At 44.4% G+C, this 23,100-nt stretch overlaps 1 protein-coding gene across 1 annotated transcript in view; it reads left to right on the top strand.

The window, feature by feature from the left end:
- LOC119163122 (uncharacterized) overlaps positions 1-22,531 on the top strand; it is a 183,149-nt gene extending 160,618 nt beyond the window's left edge. Inside the window, exons 3-4 of the mRNA XM_037415068.2 lie at positions 18,687-18,746; positions 19,773-22,531. Coding sequence (XP_037270965.2) covers positions 18,687-18,746; positions 19,773-20,212 — 500 coding nt within the window. The 3' untranslated portion in view covers positions 20,213-22,531. The remainder of the gene's footprint in view (positions 1-18,686; positions 18,747-19,772) is intronic.
- Positions 22,532-23,100: the final 569 nt, after the last annotated feature.

The raw sequence follows: 23,100 nt of genomic DNA, 5'->3' as shown, positions 1-23,100 counted from the left end.
TTATGACCAGGTTTACAATCGTGGTCACAAAACTTATGCGTATTCGCGTGACGTGAGCCATGTTTGGTGCGTAACCAATGAAAATGCGGAACTTTCGAGCATCGAAACTTTCTAAGCAAGAAGAATATTCAAACCGAGATGTGAAGTGATTATTAGCATCAAAGCTCCATCGTAATCTGATAACGTTTAAGACATGGTGGTAGTTCTTTATGATAGTAAACAGCTAAGTTAACAGATAAAATAGGGAGAGTAAAAACGTGAGCACTCTGTTCCCCCGTTTCCCACATGCACTCAAAGTTCAAAGTTTATTGAATATCGACAGCATTAGTTTACAAAAAGAAGTGTGTAAAGATTGGTGATACTCAAGGAGCCCCAAAGTGATCAAAGTTAAAAACCATTGTGAAAGAGGGGGGGGGGAGATGATTTCATACAAGATGTGAATGAAAAAAAGGCGTACATCATTCAGTGGTTACAGTATCTTCGGTGAGAAAGAAAATGAACAGTGCGAACATAAATACAAAAGCAAAACTACATGTATGTTGAACATAAATCAGAAATTACAGCACAAAATAGAAAAGCAATACAACATGTACCAAACATAAAGAAATCGCTAAGATGGACAAAGTTGTTGCAACAAGTATTTCTTTGGTTTTTGAATGCATGACCGAAAATGTTGAATTACACTAAAAACGTTCATCGTTATCGTACTTTCATGTACAACAATAATATTTTATATAATTTAACGTCCAAAAACCACTATATAATTATGAGAGACACCATAGTGGAGGGCTCCGAAAATTTTGACCCCCTGGGGTTCTTTAACGTGCATCCAAATCTGAGCACACGGGCGTACAACATTTTCGCCTCCATCGAAAATGCAGCCGCCGCAGCCGGGATTCGATTACACGACATACGGGTCAGCAGCCGAGTGTCTTTGTCACTAGACCACCGCGACGGGCGCACTTTCATGTACAACACCTTCTGCGTCCAATCCCGCTGCTTACGGAATTTTAGTCCCAGAACATGTTACTGGTGTACAGATAGCAGAGTAAATAAGGGTGTTGAAAGCTACTATATCGCTTTTAGAAAGCAGTAGTAGCCTACTGAGCAGGTTAAGCTCGGCATAAACTGCGATGCGTACTTTGAATACACTAAATGTCGAGAAACAAATTTACGAGTCAAGGAGAGGAACAATTTACTCGAGGCTCGCTGCATTTCAGTGAGGAAGGTAAACTATCGCGTCTGATCAGATGATAATTTTTGATTCAAACTCACGCTTTCAGTTTTATGGTTTTGGTGGAGAAACGACCGTATCTCTACAAAGCACTGCAATAAACGATATTGTCACGGGGTCGTGACGTGGCCGAAGACAGGAAACTTCGTGTTGGGAATTAACTGTTTATTTGGGCGAACCTGTGCCCGGTAAAGGGAAAGTCTAATTACAGCAACAGTCTTGCACAGATAGCAGTCTCGGACTGATAGCGGCGAACGCAGCGTCGGCCTTCGATCAACAACTGACAGGCGGCGAAGCGCGTCGGCATTTATACTCTTGCCGTCGAATGTTTTAGCGTTATCGCTGGCGGTGGCGTAGGTTCCAGAACAATCTGTACCATTCGCACAGTGGGCGTGATCTTATCAAAATGATCTACTACAGTCCGGAACCTTCTAGAAAACTGCAGGCGCGGTTTGCGCTGAGAATCGTGTGGTGTTTTGGGACGATAACAAAAACTTGGGAAATGGAACGTGGCATTGCCCCCCTCTCAAAAAGGCATCGTCCCGATGCTTTAACTAAAGATGAAAGTACAATAATAATGCAAGAAAGTACAATGAAGAAGTTACGATACAACAATAATACAAAAAAAACTGGTTCAGTTTGTTAACGCGCATGAAACGGCTTGAGGCGCGCGACATGGACGACTTCAGGTCGCGATCGGCGTCGTTGAGAGTTCGTGATGCCGTCGGGGACAACCTCGTAATCAAGTGGGCCGAGACGTGGAACCACCCTGTACGGTCCGAAGTACCGTCGCAGAAGCTTTTCACTTAGTCCACGTCGGCGTATCGGCGTCCACACCCAAACACGTTCACCGGGCTGGTATTCCACGAAGCGTCGCCGAAGGTTGTAACGGTGGCTGTCGGTCGTCTGTTGATTCTTTATACGGAGACGCGCAAGTTGCCGGGCTTCCTCGGCGCGTTGAAGGTACTCGCTCACATCGAGGTTTTCTTCGTCGGTGACGTTGGGTAACATGGCATCGAGCGTCGTTGCAGGGCTCCTTCCGTAGACCAATCTGTATGGAGATATCTGCGTCGTCTCCTGCACCGCCGTGTTGTATGCGAAGGTCACATACGGAAAAATGGCGTCCCACGTCTTGTGTTCGACATCGACGTACATTGACAGCATGTCGGCGATCGTCTTGTTAAGCCGCTCGGTGAGGCCGTTGGTCTGTGGGTGGTACGCTGTCGTCCGGCGGTGGTTTGTTTGGCTGTATGCCAAGATCGCTTGAGTTAAGTCGGCAGTGAATGCCGTTCCTCTGTCGGTGATAAGGACCTCCGGGGCGCCGTGACGTAGGACGATATTTTCGACGAAGAACTTAGCTACCTCGGATGCACTGCCTTTTGGCAAGGCTTTTGTCTCGGCGTAGCGGGTGAGGTAGTCGGTAGCTACCACGATCCACTTGTTTCCGAAAGCCGACGTCGGGAACGGCCCCAGTAGGTCCATACCAATCTGCTGGAAAGGTCGGCAAGGTGGATCAATTGGCTGCAGAAGTCCCACTGTTCTTGTCGGCGGTGTCTTGCGTCGCTGACAGTCCCGGCATGTTCTCACATAACGAGTGACGTCGGTGGTAAGACGTGGCCAGTAGTACCTTTCTTGTATCCTCGCGAGCGTGCGAGAAACACCGAGGTGCCCTGCCGTCGGATCGTCGTGCAGGGCCTGCAGGAGTTCTGGTCGCAGAGCTGAAGGCACAACAAGAAGGTACTTAGCTCGAAGCGGTGAAAAGTTTTTCTTTTGTAGAAGACCGTTTCGTAGAAAGAACGACGCAAGTGCGCGCTTGAATACCTTCGGGACTTCGGCGGTCCTGCCTTCGAGGTATTCTATTAGGGCCTTAAGTTCCGGGTCGGCCCTCTGTCGTTCAGCGACAGAGGGCCGACTTTGTTCACAAACATGTGAACAAAGGAACAACGGTCGCATACATCGAAGAAATTGTCGAAGCCACCAGTGCTTTCGCCCTCGCCGATTCTGCGGAACCTGCTCAGAGGAACCAAGCCCCTCCCATAGCTTTCGACGTCAATCCCAGACTTCCGAACGATAAGCAAGAACAGCTCAAGGCCCTGCTCCTGCAATACGAAGATTGCTTTTCGTCGTCATCAAAAATTCGGCAGACCCCAATCACGAAACATCGCATCATAACCGAAGAAAATGCCAGACCACTCCGTCAGAGTCCGTACAGGGTTTCGACGCGAGAACGTGAGGCCATGAAGAGACAAGTTGATGAAATGCTGCGGGATGACATTATCCAGCCGTCCAAGAGTCCATGGGCATCCCCCGTAGTGTTAGTGAAGAAAAAGGATGGGACCCTACGTTTCTGCGTCGATTGTCGCCGCCTGAACAAAATCACAAGAAAGGACGTGTATTCTCTCCCACGAATAGACGACGCACTTGATCGGCTCCATAACGCCAAGTACTTTTCGTCAATGGACCTCAAGACTGGCTATTGGCAAATCGAAGTCGACGAAAGAGACCGAGAGAAGACGGCGTTTATAACACCGGACGGCCTCTTCGAGTTTAAGGTGATGCCCTTCGGCCTTTACCCTGCACCTCCACCAGATGTCACGGGGTCGTGACGTGGCCGAAGACAGGAAACTTCGTGTTGGGATTTAACTGTTTATTTGGGCGAACCTGTGCCCGGTAAAGGGAAAGTCTAATTACAGCAGCAGTCTTGCACAGATAGCAGTCTCGGACTGATACAAAGAGAAGTTTATTGACTTCAAACTCAAAAAAACTCTTTACATCAATTTATGCATACAGTGTTCGTTTAGACACCCCTCGGACTGATACAAAGAGAAGTTTATTAACTTCAAACTCAAAAAAACTCTTTACATCATTTATTCATACAGTGCTCGTTTAGACACCCCTCTTGTGCACTATGGGGCTGATAGCGGCGAACGCAGCGTCGGCCTTCGATCAACAACTGACAGGAGGCGAAGCGCGTCGGCATTTATACTCTTGCCGTCGAATGTTCTAGCGTTATCGCTGGCGGTGGCGTAGCTTCCAGAACAATCTGTACCGTTCGCACAGTGGGCGTGATCTTATCGAAATGATCTACTACAGTCCGGAACCTTCTAGAAAACTGCAGGCGCGGTTTGCGCTGAGAATCGTGTGGTGTTTTGGGACGATAACAAAAACTTGGGTAAATGGAACGTGGCAATATTATCACGCGCCCTACTTTAGTCAGATCACTGTCGACACAAAGACAAAGATTCCGTGTATCCTAATCATCTAAATAAGCTAAATGCGTTGTCGCACCATAATTTAAAAATATTTTTGATTTTGTTTATTGCGGGAGCTGTTTCCTTGGCACGTCTTCTGTCGACAAGAGCTGGCCTTTCTCCCCAATGAAAGCTCAGTGCCAAAGAAATGAACCATGGCTGCGTAATGGCAGGGCCAAGCACAGACAACGGGAAATCAGATTAGGTGCGCCTGTTCAAAAAAGAAGAAAAATGGCAGCTTAATCTTAAAAAAATGAAATAACATGGGGACTTACATATAGCGGGTGTTGCTTTAGTGACATAGACTATAGAACAAATGATGGTGAATCGCTTATGGAAAAAATTACGCGAAAGAACAACATGGCAATAATGAGACGACGTACTATGGCCTCTTAGCATCGATTGTAATTACCCTTCATTCTCGACGGTAGAACCTCTCCTTTTATATCTTGAAATGCATTAAAACGGCGCGAAATTTTGCAAGCGACGACACCACAAGATAATGTTCTTATTGTTTCAAACTCGGCGTGTAAATCGGCCAGAAAATCTGAGCTGAATGGCGGGAGAGGCTTGCTACACTCTAAGAGGTCTCTTAAACTTTTTTGTCAGCCCTGACTTACCACGCACGTTGACTCATTAGAGACACTTCAGCTCTCTCAGAATATCATTATACACGCTTTTTGAAGAGTCATGCGACTTAAAAGAGAGGTTATGTGTTTCTCTAAAGAGAGTCACACACATGGTAAGTCAAAACTCACTGCATAGATTAACCCTTGTATTCCTTCTTTTTCCCCTTAGAGTATATTGAATGCAATATTTATCGTCACTAAACGAACGAAAAGATAGCGAAAAGATAGGGGCACTTCACACATACAAAATACAAGATAAAGTGTTCAGGCATGTGTTGGCCAACAACTTAAGGGGTACGATATAACTTTTCGGCCTACGTCTAAAAGCAGCTGGATTCGCCTGGACTGATTCACCTGGACTGATTCGCCAACCGGATTCACCTGGACGTTGCGTTCACACGTCAGTACGCCAAACTAATCAGCCGTGCAGACATCCCGTACTGTCCGCACGGCCATTTCAGACAACCAGAAGCTTCAGTCCTGTATATATTGTGACTGCCTTTGTATACGTGATGCAAAGAAAGATGCTATCTTCAACGCAGGCAGATATCGGGTGAACACCACTTGGTGAAAGTTCTATTTTGTCATCAATGTGTGACCGAACAGTGTGAAAAACCGCTGCAAGGGCTGTTCTAGAATTTATCAAAAGCACTGAACTAGATACTAAGCTGTAGGATTCTGTGATAAGTGGCTTCTGAACACACGCACCATCCCTTCATCCCAATTACCTCCCTTCATTTCCCTTTCACCCCTTTTTTTATCCCCAGTGTAGAGTAGCAGGCTAGAGCCCACTAGCTCAGGCCGACCTCTCAACCTCCTAATAAATTCTCACAGTTTAACGGAAACGGTGAAAATAAAGTATATTACTTCTTGATGCTCAGTGTAAGAGAAAAAACGGCTATAAAACGGCGAGTTTGTTTACCCGATAGGATTACACATTCAGAGTAAATATCTGAATTGCTTTAGTATTCGATAGCTGTAAAGGAAAAAAAAGTCAATTTTGAACAAAAGCAGCTCTATTTCTAGTCACTCTATAACTAGGGTTCAAAGCCTTCTTCCCGAACATTGTCTAACATTTGGCCATGACAGTGGTCAGTAGTGAAGAAAATTTGGTGAACTTTCAACGGCACAGTTCAACGATCGTCCCAACCTGAAACCCATTTTCGCAAATTTACGCTAATTTTAATGGTGGAAGTGTTATCAGTGAATTCGACTAGGTAGTGACAAAAATCACCGATGAAACAAGCATTATGTGTATAAATTTAGTGGCTAGATTTTTACGTCTGATGCTTGCCTCGATTGCCAGAAATGGTACCCAGAATCACATATAGAAAGAAAGGTTACTGTTCGAGCATTGCTTACTAGCGCAAATGTCAGCCGTTGGAAAAAGAGTACAATTACGAAAGAAAAGCTTTCTGGGTTCGGCTCCAGCTTTGCAATGATATGGTGAGACGTCCTCCTTATATCAACGTCAAGGAACGTTAGACAAGATGATTGCCGGGCGATCTGGCCAAACTAGTTTTCTACAAACGGCGATATTACCGCAGCCGCTAACAATACAGCTGCCACTCACGATACTGCTAATGACTGGTTGGCTTCCATAACCACATATACTGTCCACGTAGCGGGCAAATTTATTTTCTGTTCTCATCTTGTACTTCACGGGGTCTGCTTCTATGCAATCATATTCGCATCAGTTTGCTTCGTCAGTCCCCATTTCCCGTTGTCCCGCTTGACACGTAGTGAAAGCTCGTTCAAGTGAAAGGCAAGTACGGTAACCATAGCGCTTAGAGATAGATGAAAAATAAGTTGTGAGCTTAGCCCGGAAAAGACGTCACTTATAACGGAGAATGTGTTTTGTGACTGCCGCGGTAGACGACGAACGAAATGGTAAATGAAATAAAATAGAGATTGGACAGCCCCATAAGCACACGCTCGTACAATTGTCTGCACAAGTTAAAGATACACTAAAGGCAAAGCATGATTTATATCAGAGTGAACGCTCAATGTATGGAAACGTCTAAAACAGCAATATTATCAACAGGAGTGCCTTACGTACCAAGCAATTACGCATAACTTTGAAATCTTAGCACAAAAATTACGGAGACAAAAAGAAGAGACGTAGACAACATGAGAGAACATGAGTTGCTCTCATGACGTCTACGTCTCTTCTTTTTGTCTCGATATTTATTGCGCTGAGAATTTGAAGTAATGCATCTTTACCAACCAGCCCAAGTCGCCGCACTCATAAGAAATACGCTAAATGTATCGCATGACGTGGGCCACGAGTGGGACATTCGTGAAATGATCTTGATGGCGTGAGATTGTCAGCCTACAATTAATCACTAGTGATCAAACAAGCTGCCATCAAAAAAGAACATTACGTGCACCAAGAGACGCAATATAATGCTACTTGTCCTGTTCTATTTGCATAAAAAAGAACGGCCTTGTGTTACTAAGGGGTATGGCGCGAGTAGTTGAAAAGTTCAGTTTCTTTGGTTGGCTAGACTCGATGAATGGTGCCGTCTAGTGGGGCCAAGTTGAACTAAGCAACTGAAATCATGGCCCCTGAGATGGAAGAAATCCTTCAATGGCTATTCTTTCTATACTGTGGCTCCCGCTACTTTCGCTTTGCAACAGCTGGTGCAGCAGAGCGAAAGGTGGGCAACGTTGGGTACGAAAACCGTGACGTCTAAGAATTCGCCTTGACGCGAGGTTGATTTGAAGTGCGCTAAGGTGATGCGTACCATTAAGATGTGATTTAATTTCAAAATAAGCACTTCGTTGGCACAAAACTAGCACTACCAATTTTCTGGACCGCTTTTTCAGCAATGAACGTCGGCGGAACATTTGCCTTTATTGTTCCTTTAACGAAAATCAATGTGCTGAAAAATCAGATCTGCCTTATCCACTTGCTTGAACACCTATAGTGTCGCCTGCATTGAAAAAAAAAAACATCAGTTTCGAAAATTATGAATTTGTCGACGTGAGGAAGCATGTTTCGAGTAATCATCGCTTCCCAGAATAACGACAAGGCAATTAAACAGCATCATTAGGAAACTGACAAGATAAATATACCTAAAAATTTATGATATCTAATAGTACGATGATTTGGTAAAACGCGAAAGCTTTTTTCGCTATCCCTACGCCAGCACTACACGCTTTCCAACCCAGTGGTTTTTCAATGGCATTACGCAAGAAAGCCAGCAGTCTTCAGCAACACAATCCAAGCTTTTATGCATTATAATCAGAAAAGCAGCAATTATTTCCCCAGAAAGCCCTAAACATGTAGCTCTTCGGCCATCTCATTAGGGCTTTTGGCAGCATTTTGTGTTTAAAGGCGAATGTTTGAGGCTGTGGGGCATGTAATGAGATAAGTCGATTAAATTGGTTAGGGGTTTTGTCGAAGAGTGAAACAAAGAACCCTCGCGGGCACTGAAACGTGAAGACCTAACTCTGTTATCTCATTTTGAGAGGAACTCCCTGCATGCCTGATGGAGCAACCGTGTCGTGGTTTCGCCATCCCAGCTCAAATTACTCGGTTGCGGGCAAGCGCAAATTAAAGGAGTGTTGTCCCTTCGGTGCTAGACAACCAGAAAAGATATGTTTACCCTTATTGCTCAAACGAAGAGCAATCTTTTCAGACGAAAGCCTCAGATACCTTTCAAACACGAAAATTTACCGTCCGCGTCAAGAAGGGGCATCGGAAAAAATAATCATGTTATGGCGTAACCATGTGACGTCATCGTGATGTTGCATGCCGCTAGAAAATATGACGTCATCACGATGCCGTTGTGACTTTCTATGACATCACCAGATGACGCCATCACATGACATTGTCACTTGGTAAAAGGTGGGCCGATTACGGAGACAAGGCAAAACCTCGTGAGGTGCAGAAAGTTCTCGGAGGGAGGCGGGGAAGAATAAATACATCGACCGAGAAGAAAAACGGGGCGATGGCTAGCATCTTCAAGTCGTCTTAGGCGAATGCGTGGGGAAACCAGTGACCTTTTTGGTGTCCATCTATGTCCTCAGCAAGACTGCTTTGCTACAATGTCTTCGTCGTTTGGGGCACGTGTGTGTGTGTGTCTGTGTGTGTGCGTGTGTGTGTGCGTGTGCATGTGTGTGTGTTTGTAAAAAGAGAGAGAGAGAGGATGCAATGAGGAATAAGATAGGGAGATCACTGAGACGAGCACCATGTTTGCTATACCGTGGTGTAGGTAAAAGAACGAGGACTGCAAAACAGAAAAAGACGGAGAGAGTAAACAGTGCACGTAGACTACAGGACACACAGCAGCAACATCAATCTGTCACTGAGGCTGGCGATACAAAACAAAAAAATTACACAGTTGTACCTATATACAGAGTTCTGTCTACAGCGTCCTGTGTCATCGATGGGTTGATTGCAGAGTCCAAGGCTGTTTTGTTTCAGTGTTTTGCCAGAGTTGTGCCGGCTCGCTTTATTCTTAGTTTCTTTTTTTCAAGGACAGGGAAAGAATGTGTGCATTGAACGCGTTGTTTGTCTTGTACTAATGCCGCTGCTGCGACAACACAACGATTACAATGAGAATCAATTTGCTTGCGTTCCACTAGACAGGTACCTTTTTCGTTATTTTGCTTTTCCCATTTCTGTATTCATCATATCTTCCACAAATCAGGGTAGCAAACTAATATTCATCTCCCATGCTTCTTGCTGGCGCTGCACGAGTGTCTTCTTTCTATACACCCAATGAATAGAACAGCTAATGCTTATGTACGGCGGTACGAAGTAGTAACAAAGACGGGACATGATAAAAAAATAGATAGAGCAGCTTGTACTAATTAGCACAAGGCTGGTTCGCAGCAGAGCTGGTGGGCACACTTCAGCTTCTCTTTCCAAGCGTATCCACTAAAATCTGGGCCGATAATTGAAACATGCATATTCACGATGATCATAATGCTCTATCTATGACCGGACCCACTGAAAAACCTCGATCGTAATGGATCTGCCTGTAAAATGTCTCTAGCGTATGTACGACTCAAACAGAAAAAAATCCCACGACGTTTTAGCTCCTCTTATTCACTTGTACAGAATGCTAGAGTTCATAGTAACTGAGCGCACGCCCGTTCACGATAGTGGCAATTTTCAATCTACGACACAGGTAAAACCTCGACCCTAACATTCTTGCTGTAAAAAGCGAAAACGATAGAAGGAAAGAATTACCATATATATATATATATATATATATATATATATATATATATATATATATATATAACACATAAGTGGAATGAAGCTGTAAGAACGTGAAAATAAGAGATTTCAAATCAAAGTAGGAAATTTCATACTCACAAACTATTTCGGTATCTGTGTGTTCCTGGGGCTAGCCCCGTCGCGGTAGTCTAGTGGCTAAGGTACTCGGCTGCTGACCCGCAGGTCGCGGGACCAAATCCCGGCTGCGGCGGCTGCATTTCCGATGGAGGCGGAAATGCTGTAGGCCCATGTGCTCGGTGCACGTTAAAGAACCCCAGGTGGTCGAAATTTCTCGAACCCTCCACTACGGTGTCTCTCATATTCATATGGTGGCTTTGGGAAGTTACACCCCACATATCAATCAATGAATGTGTCTTTCTGGTAGTGAGCCTCAAATATTTTGGAGAGATAGAGAGAGAGCCGGATCTCTTTGAGCAGGAGTGTGGCGCATTAATATGCAAATTAAAACCAAGAATTTATATGATTTAGAAGTTTTTTTATTGTTTACGCACTGTTAGCACATCCCCGGCACTTATTTTTGTTTAATACAGAAAATAAGCACTTATATATATCTGTTTTTTCTTTGTACGCGGATGTATTATCTTCTGCTGTGACCCACACGCACAAACCAGAATCATCGGGAAGTTCATTACTCGGCGCACTGCGCTTCGTCATACAAAGAAGTTTTCCTTCGGGGCCTACTTCCGTTCCTCGTTTGAAGTATATATGTAACGACGAAATCATCTCGATTAGACAAACACTGATTCTAACGAAATTAATTTCGCTGTTCCTTAGAGCGAAACCCAACTATTATTGGGTCTAAGAGAAAGGCTTTGGTTTACGACCCGCCCGACATTTGTTTCATTTATGTTCATTATGTGATGAATCGGGAACATGAGCTATACTGTTGACAAACAATTAAATGACCCTTGATTAAGTTTGAAGTATTGTGAATATCAGATACGTTACAACCATGCAAATATGATATCATTGTATCCTGCACGCTATGGCATCGTACACATTAATGCCTCAAAATTATTATTGACGTAATATTGATGAGGTAAATCACTGTTTAACAGAACTTCCCGCTTTTTATGTGTCCAAGACTATGCGATATGTTCAATTTCAGCGTAAGTGTCTGATGTTTTTGTTGCGGAATGGAATGGAAAAACTTCATTTTCTTCCTGCAGGAAACACCCTGCGTTTCGGAAAGGTACATTTTATATTTATTCACGACCATGCAGACAGGACGCATAATGTAGCCAGGGAACGTGCAGGAATGATTAGCGTTGCTTTCAAGTTATTAAGTAAAAAGAAAAGGAAAACGAAGAAGCGAAGTGAACGTGGAACGAAACACAAGCTGTCGCCGGTGGGAGTAAACAGATGTTCATGACGCGTTCTATAGAAACTCCGTAACGTGCTGTGCTTCAGCCACTGGAATGTTTTTGTGTACCCACTAAGCCTACCCCGAAAAAATGGGGATAATGTGTAGAAAAGTTGCTGCCAAGGCTTTTCGAACAACGACGCTGTGTGCATGAGGCAAATTCCCTATGACGTGTGTGGTAACTCGGTAACGCTTTCATATTCTGTCGGCTTGAGTACAGTGCATTAGAGTCGCACGTACACATGGACTGTGCTGCTTGCTTCGTATTCGCCGAGCAATGTGAATGCACATTTCCGTTATCGCATGTGCCGTTGTGAAGGGAAAAGCTTCAGTGCATACAAGATGAGGGATTATCAAGGACACCTTTCCAAGCACATGCAAAATCACTGCAGCTATATTCGTGCAATGGTGGGGAACCTACAAAACATCCTTGAGCCAGTCGATAAATTGCGTATTTTACGCAGAAGAAAGTAGGTAATTACGCGCCGTCACTCAAAATGATACACTTATATTAAAGAAAGAGGAATGTGAGCAATAGACATCGAAGTATATCAGATATAGCAACTCCATGAACGCCACGAGAAAAAAAAAATCTTAAATTGAGCGCTTTATGTATACAAACACAGTTCATCCTAGCTATACGCGGCCTAAACGCCGTCTACGAACTCACTGTGACGCCGTCTTGCGTTACACTACGCACCCACCTTCTGCTTCTTAGTGGCCGAAGTGACATCTATCCTTTACGGCACTGCATGGTACTATACTAGCGACATGCATTGAGGGTATTTGCAACCTACTTTCACCTCAATGTCCACAAGCTTGCGCATAAAGTCCATCGGTCGTGAAAATATGCCTGTACGACGCGCTTTTCTCACCGAGTCCTTTCAGGCATATCCCACGTGCACTTCCAACGTGGTACAGTGCCGAAGTCGGCACCGGAAGACCCACAGTGTGTCCCATTAGTCGTTATACGGGAATCCACTCACTCTTCGTACCGTTCCGCGGAGACACTTCCTAACTCAATGTGTGGTATTCTAGGAGCAACCGTAAGCTCTTCCGTGTCGAAATCCAGTCGGATCGCGTGCATCCGATGTGGGCGCAAAAAGTAGAGACTTTCCCTGGCCTCGCCTTTAACAAGATTGTTGTACTTTTTTTTGACATAGCACCATTCAAATGAGTACTTTCTCGGTTTTTTTTTTTTCAGGGGATATGTGATACTTCGCAAGTGATTCATTGCACTCGAATTTCAGGGATTTTGCACTGCTGTAACGCTGTAAACGAGTTCAGCAATGGGTAATAAAAGGGCGCATGACAATCGATCGCCTAATGTTTGCGACTACTGGAGTTGTGGCTACTTCACATGCACAATAAGTGTCTAATCTATTTCGACTCGCGATGCTTGAAGAGCACAACGTATTTGAAAAAAAAAAAAACACTCGACGTTTATCGCGACATTCGCTCAACACACCACTCTTCAAATAAACCACAGAACGAGGGGAATGCGCAGCAGTCACCACCGTTTGACAGCAAGGGGGCGCGCCCTTCGCGAACGCGACCTCGGGATTGTTCTTCTGACATTTCAGTTTTTCCAGCTCACGGCACGTAATGGGAAAGAATGCGGGGCCATAATTATACGTAACAGCGGTCACACGTGTGCCCTTTGCAGACGTCGAAGTTTACTACTGCACTGCTTTTGCGCGTCACATCTCCCCCCAACGTCACGCTCTGCCGCGAAAGGGACTTACGGTTGCAGATTGCGTTTATTTCAATAAACAACGAAAGCATTAGTGAAAAAATAAGCAAGATTCTTACTGGAGTTCATCAAACCGTAAAGATCATAAATTATAGTTCCCGACTTGTGCGCAGCGTTTTCTGCGGAGAAACTGACGTAGTCCCAGCTGAAAAATTTAAGTACTCAGCTCACACTCTCACGTGTGCGGCAGTGCAAAAGAAGTCAGCGTTGTTCGTGCACCAAGTATGCTCATAGTATGCGCTTAAAAAGATGTATAAAATGAAACAAAGATAATATCAGAGCAGGAGCTATAGTTAACGATTATTGGCACAATGCATGCGTATCTTCTTGTTGTTGGTAAGCTATCTAAGCCAACATTAAATTGAAGGCCAACTTGACAGCACTGTTGGCGTTGTGAAAACGCTTCAAACGTCCCGGTGCGCTTGCATGAACGGAGGCAATTCTCGAGAAGACCTTCGTCGCTGTGGAAAACGCGTGACGCGCCTGAACGCACTTGCTTGCATGCTACATATTGTTGAAGGTTTACTATGTAATCCACCTGACGAGACATCATCCTGTGGCGCAGTGGATAAAGCGTCGAGTTTTGGTACGCGAAGGCCAGAGGTCAAATTCTGCCATGAGAACAGACTTAAAATTCGTTTTCTAATATTAGAAAGCAAAGTGTAGATGCGAGATAGGCTAACGTCCCTCACGGTGGCACCCGGTCTTATAGATGTTAGGTATTTGGTCCATCAATTGACGGGACCGTGCAATGGGTATGGGCGGTTACAGCGCAGGGGGTGGGGGGTGGGGGTTGTTTAGGGCGAATTTTTTTCTTTCCCTGAAAGCCTGCGTTACACTATCCTCCCTTCAAGTAAAGTAAATGAGTCCCGTGGAAACCCGCAAGGTCGCAAAAGGGTTAAAAAAAATCCACAGATCCCACGTACCTGAGAGTCGACGTTATACGAAGCATGCGGAGAGAAGGTGACCGTGTAGCAATTTTTTATTAAGCGACACGTGATGAAATGACGCTAAATATATGTACGAATGTTACATGCACAGACGCATGTTGAAGAGTTGCAGAGGTTTATATAACCAGTTGTTTGCACTTGCGCAACGGTGCCAACTGAAGCATGCCTATTAGCAACACCAGAAGTTGAAATGAAGCGCTGATGTTCGCGAAGATCCTGGCCCTCGATACTGCTACATAAATCAACTTCAGCGTATGGCAACTAACCACAATCGACGTTAATCCGACATGACGGCTGTATCAAAAGAGTACCTATGCAATATTTATAAAATTCGGTAGGCAGCATTGCAACCACTATTGACGTTTCACGAAGATTAGCGTCTATTGGAAAAGTAGTTCCGAGACCTGGCGTAGCTCTGCGGCAAGATAATTCATCGCCACGCAAAATGATTGAGTTTGATTCCAGCTGGGAACCTTCCATTTATTTGCATTTTTCGGGTCGACGCTACCGATGTCGGGTATTTCTTAACGCTCGCGCGTTAAAATTGCCCATGTGTGTTCTCGTCGTTCCTGGATAGATAATCAGTGTCCATCACCTGTGGCACATACCCACATACCAGCGGCATATACCCGCCCGTGGGTAAGTGCCACTGTCTGGCGAGAAGTGTTTGATGACGTACGGGACAAGATTGTGACATTATTCATGCCTTGACGAGCGCGTCATATTTGTCAAAACATCTTACCCTCCCATGCCAATTTTGTTAACGCCAGGTTAAGGGGGTGACCACGAGAGCACCCATACGCAAGCGGATAGATAGATAGATAGATAGATAGATAGATAGATAGATAGATAGATAGATAGATAGATAGATAGATAGATAGATAGATAGGTAGATAGGTAGACTCAAAGTCGCCGAAGATTGCTAAGAAATGCTTCAAATTTAAAAGGGAAAGGAGACAACCATCTGTTTGTAGCACGAAGCCACAAGAAAATCCGTATGGATTTCCGGCCTGTGGTCCACTTGTAGCATCGATTACGTGAAATCATAAAGACAAGTTGAGAGTAATTATGCTGTGATGGGGCTGTTGTGATAGTGACTACCAAAAACAAAAGCTTGGACACCCTCCTTTTCCCGTTTTGCTTTAAGCAACCATCTGTCCCCGTCTACAATGAGTGGCTGGATCCACCCCTGACGGTGGGCAGGAACCTAAAGAAGTTCTACCAGCTTTTAACAAGCTCTCGTGTTTCATGTACACGACATCAATGTCTATGTGGCACACCGCACAGATATTTACGGCAACTATAGCGACGCTACGTTTGCAAGACCGTATACTCGCTATTGTGTTCTTGAACACAGTGCCTTTCTTGCTCGCTCACAGGAAACTACTAGCGCGAAAGACGAGTGCAGGTATATCTTTCATACATCTAACTGTACAGAAGGACGTCGAGAACACAGAAATGAAGCCCTTTTTTCGTATGAGTATTACATTATCCTTTGCTGGATGAGATGCGGTTGTGGTTCACATTGGAGAAGTCACGGCGCAAAAAATCCTCGTACTGGTACAGGGTGTTTTTTTAATATAAGCAATGCATGTTTTCATCGACGCTGTACTTTCAGCGCAGTAAAGTGTTCAATACGAAGCGCGACCTATTCATCAATCAAAATATATTATAAGGGCCATATGTAGGAAGTCTTGTCTCTATTTTCTCGCCATCTTATACTATAAGATATAAAAAAATTACCTTGCAGGGGGGTGCGTTTTATAGCACAGAGGCCTAAAATATTAATGACTTCAGAATTATGGGTGTAAATAACCTAAAAAAATGTCTAAAACAATTGAGGTGACTAATAGCAGTGTCCTACGTCTGTACAAATATGTAATGCATAGGCGTCGTGGCGGTAAAATATGCTTTTATTCTTGCATGCGACATTGAGCTAACGTTAAAAAAAGGAATAAGTTACCACCACAGTCATCTCTCTAGTCACCGTGCAGCCAAGCCAATTTTTTCCCTAAGTGGTTTCACTGCGTGCGACAGCAATTAATAATGAGAAAATTTACTTCTGTTGCGGGCTGTCACGCATGCGAGAGAAAATAATGTGCTTACGTGGGCGCGTATTCTCGGGGTAATTGAGACAAAGCGATCCAATGTCTATTTTTTTCTCGCTTCATCTGGGAGACCTAACGGCGTTAAAAAAAAAAAAAGCTATGGTCTAGACGAGCAACACTTCAACGCCCACCGTGCGTATACGAAAAGCTTTCACTCGAGAAGTGCCCGCAGAAGCTTTCAGGCGAAAGCTATCATTTTCTTCTGGACCAATGCGTTGATCCTTCGGCGTGCCTCTCTCCGAAAGCTTTCCACACCTTGATGACGTCATCATGTGACGTCGTAGTGAATCTACAAAAAAAAATTCCTGTATGTGTCGTCATGTTGACGTCATTGATGACGTCAACCCGTTATATTATTTTTTTTTACATTACGCTTTTTGATGGTGACGGTGCCGAGGCTGTCTGTCAATCTTATCGTTTTATTTCTCGTCTAAGGCTTCCCTCTAAACATAAAAGGGGACAAGAAAGAGCGCTGTGAAAAAATAAACGACCAACATCTCATCACTGCGGCAACTTGCCACGCATTTCATAGCTCTATACGTGATGATGTCAACGACGTGACCTAAAATTCGTGTTCGTCAAACACTCTTGCGATGCGATGTCAGTTTGTTGTGTTCCACTTCCGACAGGAACAAAGAATGATTCTAGCCTTGCCTTAGAAGTTTTGTAGCCCTCAAAAGAGCCCGAAATAAAATAGCGTTAACGAGGCGGCCTTGAATTTCTCTCGCGCGCAAACTAATCGTGACGTGAACGATTCGAAGAGACCCTCCTGGAAAATTCTGGATTTATGCAAAAACTTAGTTAAATTAAGAAACCACCATAAGCTGAGCTCATTACGCTTTGAGAATTTCTGGCGTAAAAACAGCTCAAACACATGAAAGAGCATCTGACTTAATCCACACTGCATCATTCCAGGAGCCATTAGTATGTGGTGTTTTATTCAATAAATTACTATTACGGGATCATGAGATTAAAGTCATGAGATAATATAATGAGCATGTCGTTGCGGGGGACCTGCTTTTGACCTCCCCGGGCATTTTAACGAGACCTTAAATCTCAGTACATGACTTCCATGCTTATTGAAATGTGTTCGCCACGGCCGCGTCCTCAAGCTCAGCTAGCTCACTCGAGCGTCAAAAAACGCACCGTTCTTGCCGCTTTCCAAGCTCACGTGGCTGCTCTTGTGCTTGTTTTATGTAGCTACAGAAGCACCTTTCCTGACGTCAAAATTAAGTACTAACGGTATCTGGTGCTAGCACGTATTAGCGGCTGACTTCATGGAATATTCGGTACGATGCTTAAGTTCAGCATTCATTTTCATTGGCATAGTAACGAATAGGTTTACAAGCAGCCAGTTCAGCGTTACTGTGCCAACTTCTTTTCGTGCCCGGATGATTTTTCCTGTGACATCGCTTTCCATGTGCTTGTTAAATGAACCCTGCCAACACACAGTTGTAACTGCGAGCTAGATACAGAAAGGGTCAAAAGTTTGGAGACAACAAGTCTGAGAAAACTTCGAATTTCGCAGCAATCGGTGACTGCATTACGTTTAACTGCGCAGTACGGTTTGCACGTCCTGGAATTGGCTGGACATTTCATTTTAAGGCTGCCTGTCGAAGCAGCAGGAACATTCCGCTTTCTCTCGCGTGTCACGGACCTTGAATATTTCACGCTGACTGTTGACTTGGGTAGTGCACACTTATCCGCATACGAGTAGCTTCATTAGATATGCGCTGACGTGCGTTTGCGCGCACTAGGTATATTATAGCTTTCGTTTTAAATAAAAAAAATCAATTTGAATCTATGCAGCAGACGGCGAAATAATTTCTTGATTTCAGTGTACTTACACAAGAGATTACAGTATAAAGCTTCATCGTACTTTCTCAGGGTTCTCTTGGCATGCCTTCATCTTGTACAAATATGTGTTTAGTTCGTGCCACCTAGAAGAACTTACTTGCTCAGCCTAAATCTTAGATATTCTCTGCTGCATTCCGTCTCATTAATGAGCCTCTCAAGCTGCCTGATCGTGTTAGCATTTGAACGTAAATTGAATTCGTGCTTCACTTTTCGTTTTTTTTTGGTCAAACTGTAGTCGTTGAAATTTGCGTATGACATATACCCCACTGTCTTTTCCTCTCTTTCAGTGGTGGTGACCGTTCTACTGGCGATGTTTTCGATCCTGCCCCTGCTGATGATGATCATAGGTGAGAAGCAGAAAGGTGGTGGAAAGTGACGTACAGCTTACAACTGCTTACTCATTTTCACAGTATTTCTACGGAAATAAATGGCTATGCGTTGCCTTCAGTTTTTGAGCCTTGCAAAATTAATGCTACTTGTAGATTTTACCGAATATTACTTTGGTCAACTGGTTCAGTCATAAAGTACATAATTAACTACAATATCAGCCGCTTTGAAGGTCCTGTTTAATAAAGATTTCTTATTGCAGTACACATTATTAGGGCTTGTCACAAGTCATTGACTTATTAATTGATTGTAGACTGATTGATTGATTGATTGATTGATTGAGTCATTGATTGATCGATATTTGACGTTATTTTAACACAGCGCACGACTACGTGGACACAAGAGAAGAAAGGGGGAATATCCGCTGCACTGATTGATATGCTTCCAGCAAGAATATATTGTTTGCTTCTTCCCAACGTTTGATCAGTTCACAAACAAAAAATGGTGTCAGGTGGCGTAAAATATAGAACAGCCACTCAGCAGTTAACATTCAAACTTGACACTAAAACAAGCAACAGTCGCTTACCCAAGTAACAAACCTCTATACATTAGGTTTGTCATAGTCTCTCATATAAACTACAATAGGTTCACCTTTAGTACTTACGACCCATTAATCGAAATTTGCTTTAAAGCTTAAGCAAAGCACCAAACATCTGCCCTGCACACTTTCACAGTAAATGTCAAAAAAAAAGAACACAACCTTTCACTTAGCTTTTTGGGAGTTCTGCTGCCTTCTCGTAGGAAACTGTTGCAACTTCGAATACAGAGTTGTCTTTGTTGTTCTTGTTTTTGTTTAGAAATCGGGTGTGCATGACGATCAGCGGCAAAAAGCCGGAGGTTGTTTATTGTGATCAGCGCTTCGGCAAGCTTGGAAAATGCAGACTACAGTATGTCGTAGATCGGACCTACGTAGGTGTGGAAAAAACGAGAAACAGACCCAAAATAGCACGCCTTTTCCTTTTCTATTGCGTCTCCTTCTAACGCAGGGGTGCAGTACTTGCAGGAGTGCCCCAAGGAGCCCAACATTCCGCTGTACCTGTTGATCGGTGGTGCGTTCGGACTCATCAAGGTGGGCACGCTGCTCTACCACCAAATGAGGCGGCGACGCTACGAGCGACTCGACGACGCCTTGGCCGACGGCGACATCGACGAGCTCTGGTCCTCCACGTCGACCAAGGTCACCGAGTACGCGCTCACCATTTTCCTGCTCGTCTGGTTCGGCATGGGAAACTACTGGGTGCTCCACATCTACCGGCCCCGTTACGAGCCGCTGCTGCGAGAACCCAACAACTACTGCGACAAGACCGTGTACACGTTCTCGCTCGTACACCTGCTCGTGTGCTACGGCGTCATCAGCCTCTGGGTCATCGAGGTGATCTGCCTCGCACTATGCGTCAGGGTGTTTGGACTGTGGTGCAAGAAGTGAGCCCCATCACTCCCACTTCAGACGGACATACGTACTCGCGTTTCGTGCCTATTTTCTCGATGAACTGACATGGGAAAGCCTGTGTCGCAACGGGCGTCAGCTCCGAGCGAGTATGACGTTGCTCGAGGATATCTTTTGACTCAGTGCCGCAAGACGAGTACTGTGCTGCAGAAGTGCTTTATTTTTTGTTTGTTTGTTTGTTTTGAACGTTTCTGTTCATCAGCTCCTGATCAAGCTCGTTCGCGAGACGTCATAAGGGCCACCTGACCTAACGCTGAAGCTGATGACGATGACTGCCCTGGTTATGACAGAACCAGTGGGACTCTGTTGGGAACAGTTCTGGATCGGCAAGAGGTGTACGTGTTTGAGCAGGAAAGCCAACTGTTAACGTGACCAAATATGAAGTGCTCCTGGTTGTCTTCTTTCTTTCTTTTCTGCATCGATCATATTTCGCGTGTCTCGAAGTTTTGAGCCTCTCTCTTGTCAGCAGTCACCAAAATGCGTGATAGACGCCTCGTTTGGCAACGTATGCAAGTGACTCACTCATCTTGCATAAGAGTGGCCGACACTTTTCTCGATTACCGAAGTGATCTGACTGCCTTTCTTTTACAGATGTTCCCTTTTGCTCCCCATTGTAGATGTAGTATGCTCAGACTTAAGCAGATCGCTATTAAGGCAGTAGAACTAGCTTACTTCTTTTGACGACTCCTTTTGAATCTTGGTCGCTGCTTCCGCTCGCCGTGGTCGGAATCAACTTGATCGATTCCTAAGCGACGAAACTACCTTGCTTCTGCAACGTGCCTCTTTATTACTCAGTGATAAAATACTGGTGCCTCGTCACTGCTTCTGAAGCTGCGGCTGACATGGTTCTGAACTACCAGCTTAATACGGTAAAATTGGCGGTAGGACGCAATGCAACTCGCGTACCTCTTGTGGATACAGGTAATCTAACCAGTCTGTAGTGAGGAACAAGCTACACTGACGGTGGCTGAGGAGGACGAGTACGAAAGAGCACGCTGTGGATACACCTGCAATGAGGTGATGGGACTGGCTGGCTCTGTAATATTCCCCCCTAAGTCTGCTCGCTGTAAACGATCGAGCAACAACGTTAGCAGTGTAAATTTCATCCTTAAGACCATATACGTTCTTCTTGAGAGCACAAGGTTTGTAAGAGATGCGCCTATAGACAGCGCTGTTCCATGTCTGACCCAAAGATATCGCACGCAACACTGAGGTCATGGTCTATGGTCGTCGTTCCCGTCACCTACCCGCCTCTTGGCCTCGCAGGTCAAAAGATTTTGCAGTCGCTGGCATGTTTTGTAATCGCATGGCAGGGCAAACTGCGGAAAGAGCAAGATAATGAAAGTGAGAAGAAAAAAGCTGATCTTTTTAGAGATCACCAACCTCTGTCGCAAATGACCACAAATATATGTAAGCAAAAAGCAGATAGCATGCTACAGGGTGTTTTTGGCTATTCAATATGGTGCGTAATTTATGTAAGATGTTTACAGTATTGATGTCATGTACACACTCTTCAAAGAGGGCTTCCTTTGGGAGCTCCAAGCAGAGTATCCAAAGCGAAGTTTCAAAGCCTAGTGAGCACTTCGTTTCGTTTGAATGTTTTTTATTCGATTCAGCACCTCATCGCGTTAAGAGTGTTCGAGTTATCGAAAAAAGTATTGTGCCGAACAAGTATGTAAGCAGTGCTAATATCAAAGAGTATCCGCGAGTGTGGACGCAACATGTCGGTTGCATAAAGAGGACATGTTTTGGGTCTAGGGTTTTTTATGTGTTTGATGAGTTCCTTATAAAGCTGCTGTTCATCTATACAATGACCCATATTAAGCTCCTTTGTTACTGAACAGACCCGTGTGCGGTTGGGACAGTTTAACGTTGTCCTGCTTTCCCATCAATGCGGAACGTTCCCGGTGCACATAAATATTGCTCACTGCTCCCTGTCTGCCTGCCTTAATATACGAGCAACTCGAGGTTTGCACTCTCGGCTTTCCTCTGCTGTCAGCCAGTGGTATATATTAATATACACACATGTTCAAACACAATACACACAAATGTATCTAACCATGTAGCACTGTCTGCGCATTTCCTATACTGTTTATTACTCAGGCTCGTGTCGGCGAGTCCTGGCAACATTTGTGCGTGTTATCTGTGTCCCGTGTACTCTCCTACATTAAATGTTTGTTTACATCTAATCGCAAGCGTTGCTGAACAGGCAAGACAAGGCGCTGTGCAGTTATTGCGCAGATTATGTTGACGTTGCAAACCTTGATATCGAGTTAATAAAGGGCGAATTTACCTGAAGATGGTGTCAGTGTCTTCTCGATTCAGGTGTTGACCTCACTAGATTCCTGAAGTGTCAAACAGAAGGTGTGGCTAATAGTTCAATACCAATATAATGAATATAGTTACCGCTGCTTGACGAGGCAGTGTAATTTTCGTTACCCGTGAAGACACGTTGGCGAAGCGTGAGTCGGCAACGTCAGTAAAGCGTACGATTCCTGCGCTGTTCGCTGCACGAAGTAATCACCGTGAAGGACCGTGGACAACAGGGATGAATTAGGCTCACCAATGACGCAGTTATGGATATATTATAAGCAGGTTTGCTGCGATTAGTATTTGTAGCAACCACACATCAGCCAGAAACAGTGCATTCCTACGCACGAGCGTATGAAAACAAAGCAAACGGTGTTAATAGGTGGTGGCGCATTGTACAGTTATGACGCATTTTAAACAAAGTATCTTCCAGTTATGTATACTGAGTGCTTATTTATACCATTACAAAAGTAGTTGTGCTGAAGATGTATGCCAGAAGGACTTAAAATCAAGCTGACAGTAGCTACTTAGAATGTTAACTATCTGGATTTATGATT

This window comes from Rhipicephalus microplus, chromosome 2, assembly GCF_043290135.1.
Source record: "Rhipicephalus microplus isolate Deutch F79 chromosome 2, USDA_Rmic, whole genome shotgun sequence".
NCBI lineage: Eukaryota > Metazoa > Arthropoda > Arachnida > Ixodida > Ixodidae > Rhipicephalus > Rhipicephalus microplus.
Note: the sequence above shows the minus strand (reverse complement) of the source record. Positions and strands in the feature narration are given on the sequence as shown.